This window comes from Ischnura elegans, chromosome X, assembly GCF_921293095.1.
Source record: "Ischnura elegans chromosome X, ioIscEleg1.1, whole genome shotgun sequence".
NCBI classification, from domain to species: domain Eukaryota; kingdom Metazoa; phylum Arthropoda; class Insecta; order Odonata; family Coenagrionidae; genus Ischnura; species Ischnura elegans.
This window is the reverse complement of record NC_060259.1, coordinates 109129597-109144708: the sequence shown is the minus strand read 5'-3', so window position 1 is coordinate 109144708 and position 15112 is coordinate 109129597. Positions and strand designations below refer to the sequence as shown.

At 39.9% G+C, this 15112-nt stretch overlaps 1 protein-coding gene across 2 annotated transcripts in view; it reads right to left on the bottom strand.

The window, feature by feature from the left end:
- LOC124170568 (mitogen-activated protein kinase kinase kinase 7-like) overlaps positions 1 to 15112 on the bottom strand; it is a 131036-nt gene that overhangs the window by 105712 nt on the left and 10212 nt on the right. For both annotated transcript variants that reach the window (XM_046549368.1, XM_046549367.1), the window contains exons 3-4: positions 11631 to 11748; positions 441 to 583 (exon numbers count right to left, since the gene is read on the bottom strand). In XM_046549368.1, coding sequence (XP_046405324.1) covers positions 441 to 583; positions 11631 to 11748 — 261 coding nt within the window. The remainder of the gene's footprint in view (positions 1 to 440; positions 584 to 11630; positions 11749 to 15112) is intronic.

The following is a 15112-nucleotide window of genomic DNA, read 5'->3' as shown; positions in this document are numbered from 1 at the left end:
TGGAAAAACCAGAGGTTTGTAATAACGAAGTTTGCATGAACATTTCCTTTACAAATCATAGCAAAAAAACATATTTTGTCCAAATTTCTTGTCTCTTCAACCTCCCATATTCATTGTTGCATTGCAAAATAGCTTCAGAGGCAAGGGTATGATATGCATTATTAAATTACGCGCAAATAGATAAAAACGAGCACATTCGTTTGATTTTCTGAATAGAAGAATGCGGTACGACACAATTGAGGGTTGATATCTTCCCGAATACAGTAAGTCCTCAATATATGAGCGAGATGCATTCCGAGGCCTTGCTCGTGAGTTGGTAAACCTGTGCAACGCATCAAGGAGTGTGGTTATCCTGCAGAATGCAATGCTGCATAAGCTATAGTAGCTTTAGTTCATGGGTTGATTTGGTACTTTTGCTCGTATCAAGATGCACAACTTACCCTCAAACACTTCAGGAGCCATCCAAGCAGCACTACCCTTGTTGTTCGTCATGTACGTCTTCTGGTCACACGCCGTACCAAAGTCACAGATCTTCAAAATTTTCCCACCCATTATAAGCAACAAGTTTGGTGGCTTCAGGTCTCTGAAACAAATGCGTATGAAAAACTTTATAACTCTCATGACTGCAAATGACTGATTGGAACGTGGAAAAAAGGGGGAGGGTTCAGGATCTTAAAACCTGCAATCCAAAATATTTTAATGGAAAAAAAGAAAGAATAACTTCTAAGCACATGAAACACTGCTTAAGGGCTGAAACCCCTTAAAGACAAAAAAAAAACTTTTTTGGAAACAATAGTGCCTTGCAAATTAAGTTCACAGAAAAGGCTTTAGGGAGAACAATGTTGCCAAACTTGTGAATTATGTTGTCTGGTATCTTCATGGTGAAGGCCAAGACTCATTACACTGTGCAATTATGTCTCACTTAAAAGAAATGAAAGGAAACTTTGGATTTACATTATCCATTCACATGTGTGATTCAATATTACATCATAAATGATGTTAAGCAAATACAAAATTACAAACTTAGCACAATAACAATTACCACAGCTTCATTTGTTTTTTTGTTTAAAACAAGCATATCATATCCTCTCAACCATACAAATATTGTACATAAAGCCTCTCATAAGGAATCATTTATTAATCTCTTTCTGAGGTAAGGAGTGAAAACAAAAATGGGCATCTATCAAAACTAAATAAGTGACGTGATCATACAAATAATGGACTGCAGTACAATGTCTCAATTAACATTGTAAACTGTCACTCAAAACCCAATTAATAATTGTAATCCGGAATCAGGCATGAAACAAGACTGTTAAAAATAGGTGTCAAGAGCAAATACAAATTATTTGTTTACAAAATTAGGAAAAGAATTTTCAAGCATCATATGTCTTTCTATGCACAAGTAACATGTGCACACTGAGAGATTAGTTACTTAGTCTCATGTTAAGTTTCACCCTTAGCACATTAATTATTCAGTGATATTACTATGGTGAGATTTAAAATAAAAATACTCATGTGTTCTAATATGAAATACTTGAAAGACATTAATTTAAGAAGGGCCTTAAATTTTGGGAGAATACAATTCAAGAGAATCAGGTGTACTAGCTGCTTAGTGCCACACAGCATGTTACATAAGAAACATTTGAGCCAAAGGTGTTAAGTATGGCTTTTTACCACTGCTACAAGGTTTTTTTCAACCTCTGATGAGTCATGAATAAAAGACAAATTGACTGATCAAAAACTACTTCAATATTAAGTGCACTTTTGGTTACTTTTTGACATAATCGCCTCTACAATTGAGACATTGCTTGCAGACAAGCTTCACGATATCTTCTTCATGGTGCATCAGTGAGATTGAATAAATTTTAGCGCCATGAACCTCATCCTCAGTTTGAAAATGCTTCCCTCCCAGCCACAATCTCGTTCCAGCAAACAGATGGATGCAACACGGTTTTAGGTTGAGATTTCATAACAGGTGATCGAAAATGTCCCATTTAAATTGCTAAAGGAGCAGATGGAATGCGCCAGTGCTGAGAGGAGGGACATTGCTATGGATCAAAATACTTCTATAAGGCAGCGTGTCTTTTTTCTTTTCAACATCTCTACGTAATCAGAGTAATGGTTAACACTAAATAGCTGCATTTACCATTGTCTCCAGCTGCATGGAATTCACAAAAAAAAACAAACAAATTTTTGATCCCAAAACACAACTGCAGAACCTTTTCATTCTTGAAGGATCGCCTGGATTTTTTTGGCTTGCTCGGTGATTTTTGATGTATTTATTGTTATGATTGTTACAGAGTTCCAAGTGTGTCATATCGACTTTGTCTTAACTCTAGCCAATGTCGATTTAAAAATAATTTCATCTTTTATTGGCATGAAACTCAAGACATACCAATGCTGAAGCCATTTGGTGAGTATTGTACATAGAGTATACTTTACAAGACAATCAATTAAGGTGACCTCAATCATGAGAATGCAACATCCAAAGTACAGTAGAAGCCTGGTTTGACGAGTGCTCATAATCCCTTGGAAATTACTCAAAAAACCAAGCGCTCGTTGTATCTGAAGGCTGACTAAAGTCCCATAATCATTCGTTTTTACAGTTTTTCTTTTGTTTCCATGATATTTAATGAAGTAAAAAAGCGTAAGATTCATTATCAGGCACAATCTAGTTGAGTATCAACATATTTAAAGAAAGAAACTTTTCAATTTTATAAAATAGTAATCACCCAGTTTCGGTGATTTTATTCCCATTCTTGTATTTTTTGATCAGCGAATAAAGCTGTAAAAACAGCGTAAGTAGTCTCAATCATGTGTTTGGTATGAGGTGGACGTTTGTGGATAATTTTTCAAATACATCATGCCGGCAATATCAGTTTTGTCGAGTTTTGTGAATCTTTAACCAGTACGTCAGTTGGTAAATTGGCCGTAAGGTTCAGCAAAATATGGCATGATTCGGTGGTCAAAGATATTTCTCCCCATTGGAAATGAAGTCAGCTTTCATCTTCAACATCGCACCATTTATGGGCAGTCCTGCAGACATTTGTAGACAAAACCACTTGAATAGTGCAGATTCCATTTGTGGTCCCATGCCACAAATGTTTTTGGCTGTTAAGTGTTCCTAGTTCGTTCACAAATTTTATCTTTCTTTAATATTGTGAACAACTTAAATGAAGAGAGACACCAAGCCGCCTCCCAATATCAGTCTTTAAAGTCCAGCTACTTTTGCACTCCTCTATAATTTTAATTTTGGTATTAAGACCAAAATATTTGCGTTTCCCAGACATAATGCACTCCCACAAACAACCTGACACAACTACGCCCCTAAGACTGAAAACATACACTCCACCCCTCCAAGCGAGTAAGATCCACCCCTTACCCACACCCCAACTCTCCGTTGTTGTGTGATTGGGCACATCCAGTCCACGGGATGGTAGAGGTTTTTCGATCGCTCTCTTCTGCTGAATGCTGAGGCCCCATCAGACCTCTGCCTTTGATCGTGCTCAAACGATTGGGTGCATAGAGTTCACCCCTCTATACAGGCCGGCCTGTCTGAGGAGAGTTGTCTGAGGACAGCCACAAGGGCCTAGTTCGGGGTAGGGGGTAAGGTTGCCAGGTAAGAAAGGGAAACGCACATGTTACTCGTAAAAAAATGCTTCCATGAAGAAAGGAGCTGGAAGGGACGACGACCTTGAAGGACCCAAAGGAACAATCCCTTGTTTTGGTGAATCGAAGGAAGGGCTTGTTTTGGTGTTTCGGGCTTGTTTATTTGCTGCATATGCATTAGGGCGGATCGCAAAAATCGATTTTTTTCAAATCCATCTGGCCCAATGAAAAAAAGTTGTGGGACCGATCAAAAATAAGGCCTGAAAAATTTGAGACCTGTACGTGAACCCCTGACCCTCGCTCAAATGCAATTTAGGGGGGGAGGGTCAAAATTCGAAATATATAATATTTTATGGTCATTTCCTATAGATTTTGCCGAGTTACTGCCCTATTAGGGCAAAAATTTCGTGCAATTTGACGTATCTGCCACCGTTTAGCCACAAAATGCCTAATTTGAGTCCGCGTCCGCGAAGAAAATACTCCAACGCCCACGCAGCGTCGCGGATACCAGAGCCGCAGGCCAATCCCTTCCCCTCCACGCTCGCTTCTCCCCCTCTCACGCCTCTAAGGCAGCAAAATTCATCCCGCGCATGCTGCTAGGAGGTCGTTTATCTTTGATAATATAAATCAGGAGATGGTAGAAGGTAAAAAACGATGCGTGGTGAGACGACTTGTTCCTTATTTGGCACCTCGTCGGCATTAAACAAATCGATGTTGCCAACTTTTAGAGAAGTGATGAAATAATTTTAGTCCTGCGAACGCAAGAAAGGAGACTACGGTCTATGAAGACGCCTCTCGAGTGGCTATGAAGGTGTGCAAACTATGGTGACGCACTTCTCTTCCATCATGAATGTGACTAAATGGATTTAGCGGTACCACAGGAAGTACTAAAACTTACGGAAAATCGTAATAGGCCAAAAATAGGGTTTTATGGAAGTATAAGACTCAAACAATTTTAAAGGAACATTTTAAATTATGCGATATTTTTGCGTGTAAGTGCATGGAGGAGCATAAGGTTCCCCCAATGATAAGTATTTTAGAGACAATCTGACGAAAAGAAAGATGAGGGCTGCTGGATTGAACCCTAAAGAAACTCGACAACTGAGGAAAAAAGGGAATCGTAGGAGAGCGTTGAATAATCATCGTCAATTCTTTTACGGGAAAATAGTATTAAAAATTTTCTTCATCAATTCATCCGAAGAAAATTAAACTGGCGAGAAATTAGCCGATTTGTATCTCTACTTTCCTCATGAAATAAACATTAAGAACTATAACCTCAAATTGGAACTTCTTCGGGGAAAATGCGTCTGCCAACTGTGATAGAGGTATATGCAAGAACTAAGCAACAGCATTGATCGTTCCCGCAACTTTAGCTGACGCAAAAGTCATAACTTCGTAAGATATATCAAAGCTAGTGTACCAGAATTATTTACGTAGACAGAAAAAATATGCTAATTACTGTGAATAAGAAAAGAGAGGTGTCTTCAAAGGGCCTTATTTTATTGGAATGAAAGACTATACTCTTGTCTGTTAAAAAAAGGGAAGAGGACTTATCAATACAATTTTAGAGGGGAATGTGTGGTGTTAGTTGAAGAAACAGGGTCCCACTTTTGGAGGTTTGCCTCCCCCGTCGGAGGATTAACAAAAGTTATAAAATCTGCAATTATCGATTCATTTCTGAGTGAAAATTAGATACTTAGAATGAAAAAGGATTTGATTATGATGGTGCCAAGCGAATACCGCCCAAAAAGGAGGCATCATCCCTTTGCTATAAGCATAATTCCAACATCCCTTGCAGTGTGGGTAGACTCTTCTTGGGATTCCCACCGTGTTAATTTTTCCATAATGGCCAACATTTCAAGCTCCGACTGGGGGCTCATCCTAAGAGATAAATTTTGTTGAACCCCAAAAAGAGTTTACCCACATCATTCGTCGGGAAAGCATTAAATCCGTATTTCATCCCTTATAGTGGTCTATTTGCTAATTGCACTATATTGACTTGGATTTGCGACATAAACGTTGGGAGGGTAATCTAGGGACCCAATATGCATTTTTGCAAGGATGCGTTTGGCGACCAACCCGAGATTTTTTAATTGTTGGATTTTAATATCGACGTAAAGGCTGATGATATATTGGAGAGAGACTCCGGTTCCTTCGGCTATATCTGAGCTTAGCGCTGTGGAATTTAAAAATCTATTGATGAAAGTTCACATTTAAATTTCAATATTCCTTTTATTATACTTACGGACGAGAGATTCGCGAAAGAATTTACCAAAACTTTGTTGACAGCAGTAAAGGACGAGGAATGACACTAACATAAGAAATACAGACTGGAAAGCAGGTAATTGAGTAATTCCTTCGTGATTGTTCCTCACCGGACGATGCTGATACATCAAATATTAGTAAGACTAAGGAAGAAAGACGCACTTGGTGTGAATTTTGTTGCATCTGGGGCGTTCGAGAGGGGAGCAGGGAGGTTACACTGGCGGTTTTCACCCTTATTCATCCATTTAGTCACAGCTGTCGGACAATACCGGAATAGAAGTGCATAACCTACGTTCCCAAACCTTCGTAGCCACTCGAGAGGCGTCTTCATAGACCGTAGTCTCCTTTCTTGCGTGCGCAGGACTAAAATTATTACATCACTTCTCTAAAAGTTGGCAACATCGATTTGTTTAACACCGACGAGGCGCCAAATAAGGAACAAGTCGTCTCACCACGCATCGTTTTTTACCTTCTACCATCTCCTGATTTATATTATCAAAGATAAACGACCTCCTAGCAGCATGCGCGGGATGAATTTTGCTGCCTTAGAGGCGTGAGAGGGGGAGAAGCGAGCGTGGAGGGGAAGGGATCGGCCTGCGGCTCTGGTATCCGCGACGCTGCGTGGGCGTTGGAGTATTTTCTTCGCGGACGCGGACTCAAATTAGGCATTTTGTGGCTAAACGGTGGCAGATACGTCAAATTGCACGAAATTTTTGCCCTAATAGGGCAGTAACTCGGCAAAATCTATAGGAAATGACCATAAAATATTATATATTTCGAATTTTGACCCTCCCCCCCTAAATTGCATTTGAGCGAGGGTCAGGGGTTCACGTACAGGTCTCAAATTTTTCAGGCCTTATTTTTGATCGGTCCCACAACTTTTTTTCATTGGGCCAGATGGATTTGAAAAAAATCGATTTTTGCGATCCGCCCTAATATGCATGTGACAACTGTTGCATGACTAGACAAGGGTGTGAGGTGCATTTTGGGGGCAGTGATTGGCTGCAATCCATGCTGGTGGAGGGTTCTCCAGCGCTCCTTTTTGCTGTCATTGGACATCTCTCGCTGGCCGGATTGTAGTCAGAGAGTTTTCTGGAGAGCGGTTGCAATAATATAAATACAGTGGAAGCCCCTTATAACGACAGCTGTTGGGAACAGAGAAATCTGTCGCTATAGTGAGTTGTCGTTGTTACCGAATGCAATCACATCGTCACAAAAAAATCACTCATCAGGCGTCACCACGGCTGTTTCTGCTGAGAGGCGAAAATTGCAGCATGATAGCCGTTTTAAATCATTATTTTGAACATTTAATTCACTAATGATCATATTCACATGCAATCTATGATCTAATCATATGTAATTATGCAGGATGCTATAAGCCGAGGCATTAAGAAGTCGATTTTAAAAGATCCCAGCTTCAGACTCACTCGTACTGAACAGTGCATTATGAGCTGTTATTATCCTTATTTCTTGGATGCTCCAAAAATACATGTCATAACTACCAGTTATGGCTATGCATCAGACTATTAAATGCTAAAACTTCGGAATCTGTTCAAAAATTCATACCTTCTATCTTTCCGAGTAGTAATGAAAATGATGGGTGACTGCTGCAATTGGGTGACGAAAGGAGCGTGATAAAATTTTAGGGTTCCACATGAGCATTGCAATTCTATCTTTTTCAGGTTAACGGCGGAATGAAGGTGGAAGTAATCTTCTCATGCTTCAAGTCTGCCTGTATGAATGGTTTACTATCGTGTTTCAAATCAGCCGACTCAAATGCTATCGGAATCATGAAACCGAACAGCATTACGGCATCTAAAAGCATATTAGTCATATCAATTATCTTCGGTGGAAAGGGTGAAAAACTGTTTCATATAAATAGAAGGACAAATGATAAATGAAGTCCATTCTTTGTCTGTCTGTTAGCAATATTTATGTTTCGTAGAGATTCACGCAATCAGACGCAATATCAGCGGATGTAGAGACCTCTAGCGGGAGTAGCGCACACTTTTTGATAGGAATGCTGACTGGAACTGAAGAACGCTCGTAGTGTTAGGCGGCAATAACACAATTTTAACGTTTCTTAGTTCTATTGGTGGGTGGGCTGGGCAATTGTCAATGAATAATAGTACTTTTTTATTCCTTTCACCAATCCTGGCATCAAACGCTCATAACCACTGCGTGAAGATAGCAGCGTAGCAGCCGTCATCCAAGCATTTTTATTTGCTTCGTAAGTGCAAGGGAGAGTTTTAACTCCCTGAAACATAGGGGATGGGCGGATTTCCCCACCACGAACGGTTTTAACTTATCCGAACCATCCATATTGGCGCATAAAAGAACAGTTACGCGGTCTTTACTTTTCTTCCCTCCTTTGCAGGGGACCGTTCGAGTGGCGAGAGTTATGTCCGGGAGAAGGTTAAAAATATATGCCCGTCTCATCCGCGTTGTAAATATCACAGGGGCTGTAATTGTCCAAATAGTCTTTAAGGACCGGAGCCCAGCCTTCCACAGCATTAACATCAACACTTGATGATTCACGGGATAGTTTGTGAAGGGATATCCCCTTCCTATTTTTAAATTGTGCAAACCATCCATCCGAGCACTTAAAATTGTCTTCACCAAGCCTCTCACACAAATACTCAGCTTTAGCCTTCATCATTGGGCCGGTGATAGGAATCCCTGCGGCTCTTTGCTGGCAAAACCACGAGAAAAGAGCAGTTTCTAGCTGCGGATGCTCTCCGGGCCGCAGGTGTTTTTGGGTGCTTGGATGCCCTTCTTTAAGCACTGCCGAACGAATTTGTTCTTTTTTCTTTAAAATAGTGAACAATGTCGATGTATTAATTCCAAATCGCCTCGCTATTTCACTCTTTGAACACTCTCCACTTTCACAATCTGCAATAATTCTCATATTGGTCTTTAAATCCAAGGACTTGCGTTTACCAGCCATGGTGCAAGCAGACGGGCGGAATAATTTTTAATCTCACTGCGGAGGCGCGGGAGGGAGATGACAAAAGAGCAATGAAATGTGTACTCGAGAAATTTATTATGGAAAGAAGAATAGGAGAATACGGAACATGTGGACGTCGACGTTGGCGGAAAAAATGCCGTTTTAAAAGCATTGAATTCCAGAGATGTGGCACGTGGTCAAAAAGTCAACCTGTCGTAATTACGAATGTCGCAAGAGAGGAATCGAGCCATTATCGCTAATACGAATTTATTTTACATTTAAATCATAGGGTTTAAAATGGTTCCTTGGGTAGCCGTCGCTAATTCGAGCTTGTCGCTATATCCCGTACTCGTTATAAGGGGCTTCCACTGTATGTCACTTAATGTACAAAATCTTCAGTTCCTCTGAAAAAATAACCCTGAGCAGTTCATATGCCTACGGTAAAAGCATCGCATGGGAACAGATTAGCAAGGACGCATGTGCTAATTTGCAAAATTTGGAATGGAATATTATTTTTGACATAGGAGTCTTATATAGGAGCTTTTAATCATTGCCAAGAGATTCAAAGGATCTGGCGTAAGAAATATTATTTTTTAATTGTGCTCGCAGAGTACATAGCCATTGAGGGTAACCCGCATCTAAGTTAAGCCATTCGTTTAAACAAATTTCAGGGATTGTCAAGAGATTGTTGGGAGTGCGTCACAGTTCTGCTGATATGATGTGAAATTTTCAATTACATATTAAGAATTTTGGAGAGTACGAAGAAGAGATATTGAAGATTCACTATGATTGGCTGCTAAGAAGAGGATTTCTACCATTAGCACAGTAATTCTGCTTTTACAAATTTTTTTACAGTTGATTACTCGGCGGTGCTGAGTCCTTGTTTGCTAACCTAAGGTTTATTGTTATTTTGCCATCTTGGTGATAACTGTGATTTTCCTGCATGGTAATAGCTGATCATGTCTTCATCAAACTATATTCCGATGCTTATATAAAATATTGAAATACGCATCGCTGGATAGCATGCAACGGCAGGTAATGTTGCTCTAGTTTTCCATAAGTCGGAAGTCAATGTAGGGTGCCAATCTAACTACGACAATGTTGCACTTTCAACTTCCATACCTCACACTGGAAAAGATGGAGGCGGTTTCACAACGATGTAAGTTCCCGTGCTTAAAGGCCTGGTTACATGGTACATTAACACGCACAAGTGAATGCACGTTTGCATGAATGATTTTGGTGGACCGGAACAGAGCATGCACAAATGCATGAACCAAATTAGAACAGGTTCTATTTTCTGTGCATGCATTTGCACAAGTTGGGTGCATTTTGGCGTTTATTCTCGCGTTCATACATTTAGACATTAACCCATACGTGTTAATGTATCGTGTAACCAGGCCTCAAGACGTAGCCCATTATATGAATATAGCGATGAAGCCAGCCAAGGAGGATGGGGGGGAAGTAACTCCCTCTCCCACTATCATCTTCTTTTCATTCCCCTCCTACTGACAACAACTGGGTATAACAAAAGAAGAACGTAAAATCATAGGAGCATACTCAAGGCAGTAAATCAGATAAATACTTGGACGTAACTGGTGGTAGGTGTTGTAGATCTGACACACATCTTGTATTTTTAGTTTAATAAACAGATAATACAAAACATAATAGTTAAAGCTTGCTCAGTGGTGTATCGCCCTCGAGAAATGTCTGTCGTAAAACTGAGCGTACACAGTGGAAGGAACTTTTTGACCTTGCTAAATCTGATTTATTTTACCTGTAAAACATAGGCCATTATACTCTATTTGCTTTATGTCTGCGGGTGAGCTTTCGTGAGAGCCCGGACACTCTCGGATGGCTTCGCTGATAGGGGAGGGGTAGTACCGAGAGAGAGAGAGGAGGAGCGAGCATAACGTTGCCAAATGTACATAGCCGCCCTACTTTGTCACAGAAAACGGGTGAGTCATGTGTGGCCAGAGGTATTTTGGCCGAGACAATATGCCGACTCATTTGGAAGGCATTGGGGATGATCCTTTCACAGAAGCCCACGACATAGTCAGCTACTGCGCTGAATGAGGCACCGCTGGTGGAAGGCATATTTAGTCACATAGAAGGAGAACGCGTGAGGAATGACAACACTGCTCCACGAGTAGATTCACGATGTTCACTCGGTGGAGGTCTGAGAGCGACTGACTGAGGATGCGCATACTGTTTGCTGATTGGCTAAGACAAAGTCACATGTCGAGAGACTTTCCCTCCCCTCATCTCCACTTGCTTTGGCCACACCAGCTCACCCGCAGAGATAAAATGAACAGAGTATAGGCGGTACAAAGACTGTCACTTGCAAAAACGCGATTCTCGTAACATGCCATACTCGTTAAACCCTGCTACCACTGTACAAAGCTATTCGATTCGATAGCAATTTTGCTGAGCAATCGGAGGTTGAAAACATACAGCCCTCATATTTAACGTTGGATTCAGTGCCCTTGGGACCTTGAGTGAGGAAAATTAAAAATTAGGACCACCAGCAGTTATCGCTATTGCTGCTGATACTCTGAGTTTATGCTTACAAAAAAGGTAGAGCCACTACCTGACACATCGACTGCATAATTAATACTGTATTTTGGCGCATGAAGTACCCTCCAAAAATTATTTGAGGAATCAATTTTGGAAAAAGTAAGTCACTTGCACTCCTTTAATTCTCCCAAATTACGGATTTTGAGGAAAAAGGGAGGGACTAAATTTGGAGAAATACAATACTTACCTTAATATTCATAATTATCAATAATACTGACAAAACTAAAATCTTTACCTATGTATTAATGCTTTTGGGGTCATTCCATGCAGGTACGCAACTCCTTTTGCACACTGAAGAGCCCAACTAACAGCATGCCCAGCATTATACTGGTGCAAGGGCTTGCAGTGAAGAACTAAAATAGAAAAAAAATGCACATTGAGAGAGGATACCATACATTCCTCAATATCATGCCCCATCAAACATTAGATATGCCTCCTCCACTTGGTGGAAAAACATTTTAACGGTGAAACCATTTAGCATATGCTTAAGTGACACTGATGACTAAACGAAAATGATGCAGAGATTTGAGTTGTAAGCATATCTAGTGTAGAATTAACTATTATGTTAGAATGCAATGGTCCCCTTGAAGGTAAGTCTCATTCACACATGTTCTATCACACAACAACATTAGACAAAGTGGGACCGACTCCTCAAGATTGAAACTAGTACAATAATCAACTCTATCAATAAGAAAGGCATCAATACCATTACATTTACTATTACCCTTCCATAATTGGTTGTTAACCCTTTCGCGCCGAATGCCACACCTGTGCGGCGAGGATTTTCTTCCATAAACAACGAATGCCACACCTGTGCGGCGTGAATTTTCTCACCCTAACCAACTAGTGTCGCGCCTGTGCGGCACAGGTCAAAAAAAGTGACCATGGCGGACACAATAGACCCACAGATGCAGTCGCCCCTCGCGATCCGCCTTAGCGCGAGCCCAGTCCCTTCTTCGGACGCTCAGGTCGACCCTTTCCTATCCTCTCCACGCGATCCTCTACTGTTATTTGCAGTGTGATTTCCAAAAAAATATTTGTTGCTTACTTTTGAAATCCAATGCTATAAATGAATTCATCTTTGTTTGCCGACCACATGGAAATTTCAAACGAAATTCTAACGTTAATATCAACGCAGTTATAGAACAACTATCAAATACATATACTAAATCGGTCTATATCAACGTTAGAACTTCGTTTAAAATATCTGCACGCTCAGAAAAAAAACAAAATTCATTTTGAATGTAAAAAAATCGATGTGAACAACGAATATTTGCATATATTTTAGCCAGTTGACCGCGGACTCGTGTTTGGAAGGGGCTTTTAATCCTTCTAAGGTCTGGGACAGAGGCCGAGGAAAGGGATCGGCACCCCACTGAGTTGGGTCCAAAAATGGTTAGGGAGGGAACCACTGCCTTCAGTCGACACAAAAAAGCTTCGTACAGGGGAGTAAAAAAAACTTTCAAGACACTCGTATTGAGGAAGAATTTCCCTCAACCAAGGACCGGCACGAAAGGGTTAAGTATCTATTTTTCCATTTTTAGTGCTATGTGAAAAGGAGATGTAGTTTTTCTACTATTTCTTGGCTGATGTGCTTGTTTTCTCTGCTCAGGGAAGTTCCCTTGGATAACATGCTGACCTTTCTGCCCAAAGAGAGTAATGCCTATCACCTTTAAATTAAAATTGCTTTACATTTCATATTCTTGCTACATGTGTAATTTTAAGAGTTCCTCATTTCCTTCCTCACTCCATTCATTTCATTATCATTTTCAGCCCTCTTAAACTGACTTGTGACGGACTTTGCAATGTAACAAAGCAATTGAAGTATTATGTGAAAAGGTCAGCCACGACCGCCTGTCTGGAAGCAGCCAAATGATGAAACTGTATCAAAAGTTAGCCCCATGTGGTTCACTGGTGACTGGATTTTTAGAGCACTGAGTAGAAAAGAGTTAGAGACGGATAACACTAAAAAATACTTTTTAAATATTCAAACAAAATTTGGAACAATTGATTAAAATCTAAGATGTAGACCTTTGTATCATACCATCCACGTAGACCAAGGGTTCACTCATTCTCCCTGCAGAGCATTACCAATAAAACTTAATGTTTCCTCAAAAATATGCCGTATTCATACTAATTTTTTGTAACTGAAGCTCCTATGAGTAACTTTAAATGTCTTTTACACAAAATGACTTTATTCCTTTAACTTCTTCATTAGTTCGAATGAGTAATGAATGAATCCTTGAGATGTACCTGTTCATGATAACTAATAATGAGTTTTACAGATGCCATATTCCTCATTGCATAGAGTCACTACATGTAACAAGATTTCCTTATAAAAATTATGCTAGGAAAAGAAAATCAGTTTCGGTGCTCAGGGATGATGCAAACAAAGATAACTAACTACGAGGGTCGCTGAATAATTTCTTAGGATTTCCAAGAGATTGCTCTCTTAGATTCAAAAATTAAATTTTCCCAGTAAGTAACATTCTTGACTAGTCAGCCGTCCATCCCTTAGTTTCATTGTTGTTGCCTATTGTAGTGAATAACTATCATTTGTTTATAGAAATGGATAAAAGTGATTTTTGTGCAGTGATCAAACATTTGTTTTTAAAAGGGTTAACGCCAAAATAAATCAAAAGTGAGTTGCATAAAGTTCATGGCACATATTTTTTGTGTTTTCAACTGTTTCAACAAAATTGGGTTAATGAATTTAAACTAAGCCGTACATCCAAAAAAATGAACACCGTTCCGGTTGCACTGTGGAAGTGTCTACCCCCGAAATGATAAACTAAATCCACGATATGGTTTTGAGGGGGAGACAAATCAAATCATGTGATACTGATAAGTCCACAGACATATCACAATGCACAATTGCTTTAATTTTACGTGATAATTTGGGTGTGAAAAAAATGTCCGCAAGATTGCTGCCACATTTGCTCACAGTGGAGAATAAACGCAACCGTGAGGTCAACTCAGAGGCTGTTTTTGCGATTTTCCATCACAATACTGACGAGTTTCCACTTCGATTGATAACTATTGATGAAATTTAGTTTCATAAACACACCACAGGGAAAAAATAACAGTCAAAACAATGGAATTTTGAAGGGGAACAGATTCTAAAGCAGGCACAGGTAGTGAAATGGGCTGGTAAGGTCACGGCAACAATATCTAGGCATGCATGCGGAATAATATACATCAAATGCTTGGAAAAGGGAAAAAACGATGATAGGAAACTATCATGCATCGTTACTGGACTGGTTGAAGGCAGAAATCGAGAGAAGTGTCCTCATTGGAAACAGAAAACGTTCGTCCTTCAAAGGAGACAATGCACAGTTGCACACCTGTTCACTCATCACAGCCAAAAATAAGAAATAAAATTTTTATTACTTCAAAATTCACTGTATTCACCCATATTTGGCCTCCAGTGGCTCTTTCTCATTTCATAACTTGAAGAAATGGCTTGACGGACAAAGGTTTACATCTGAGGAGGAGGTCATTGCCCTAACGAATGCCTATTTTGAGGAGATCCCTAAATTTTTCTCTTTGCATGGCTTAAAATGCTCACAAAAATTTATAGAGCTGAAAGGGTACGAAAATGAAAAATATGAAAAACATGACCCAAAATAATTTGTTTTTCCACCTTTTTCTGAAGACATGTTAAACTACCTGTGTAGCATGTTACATTCAATACAGCATTACGTGCTTTCTAGGTAA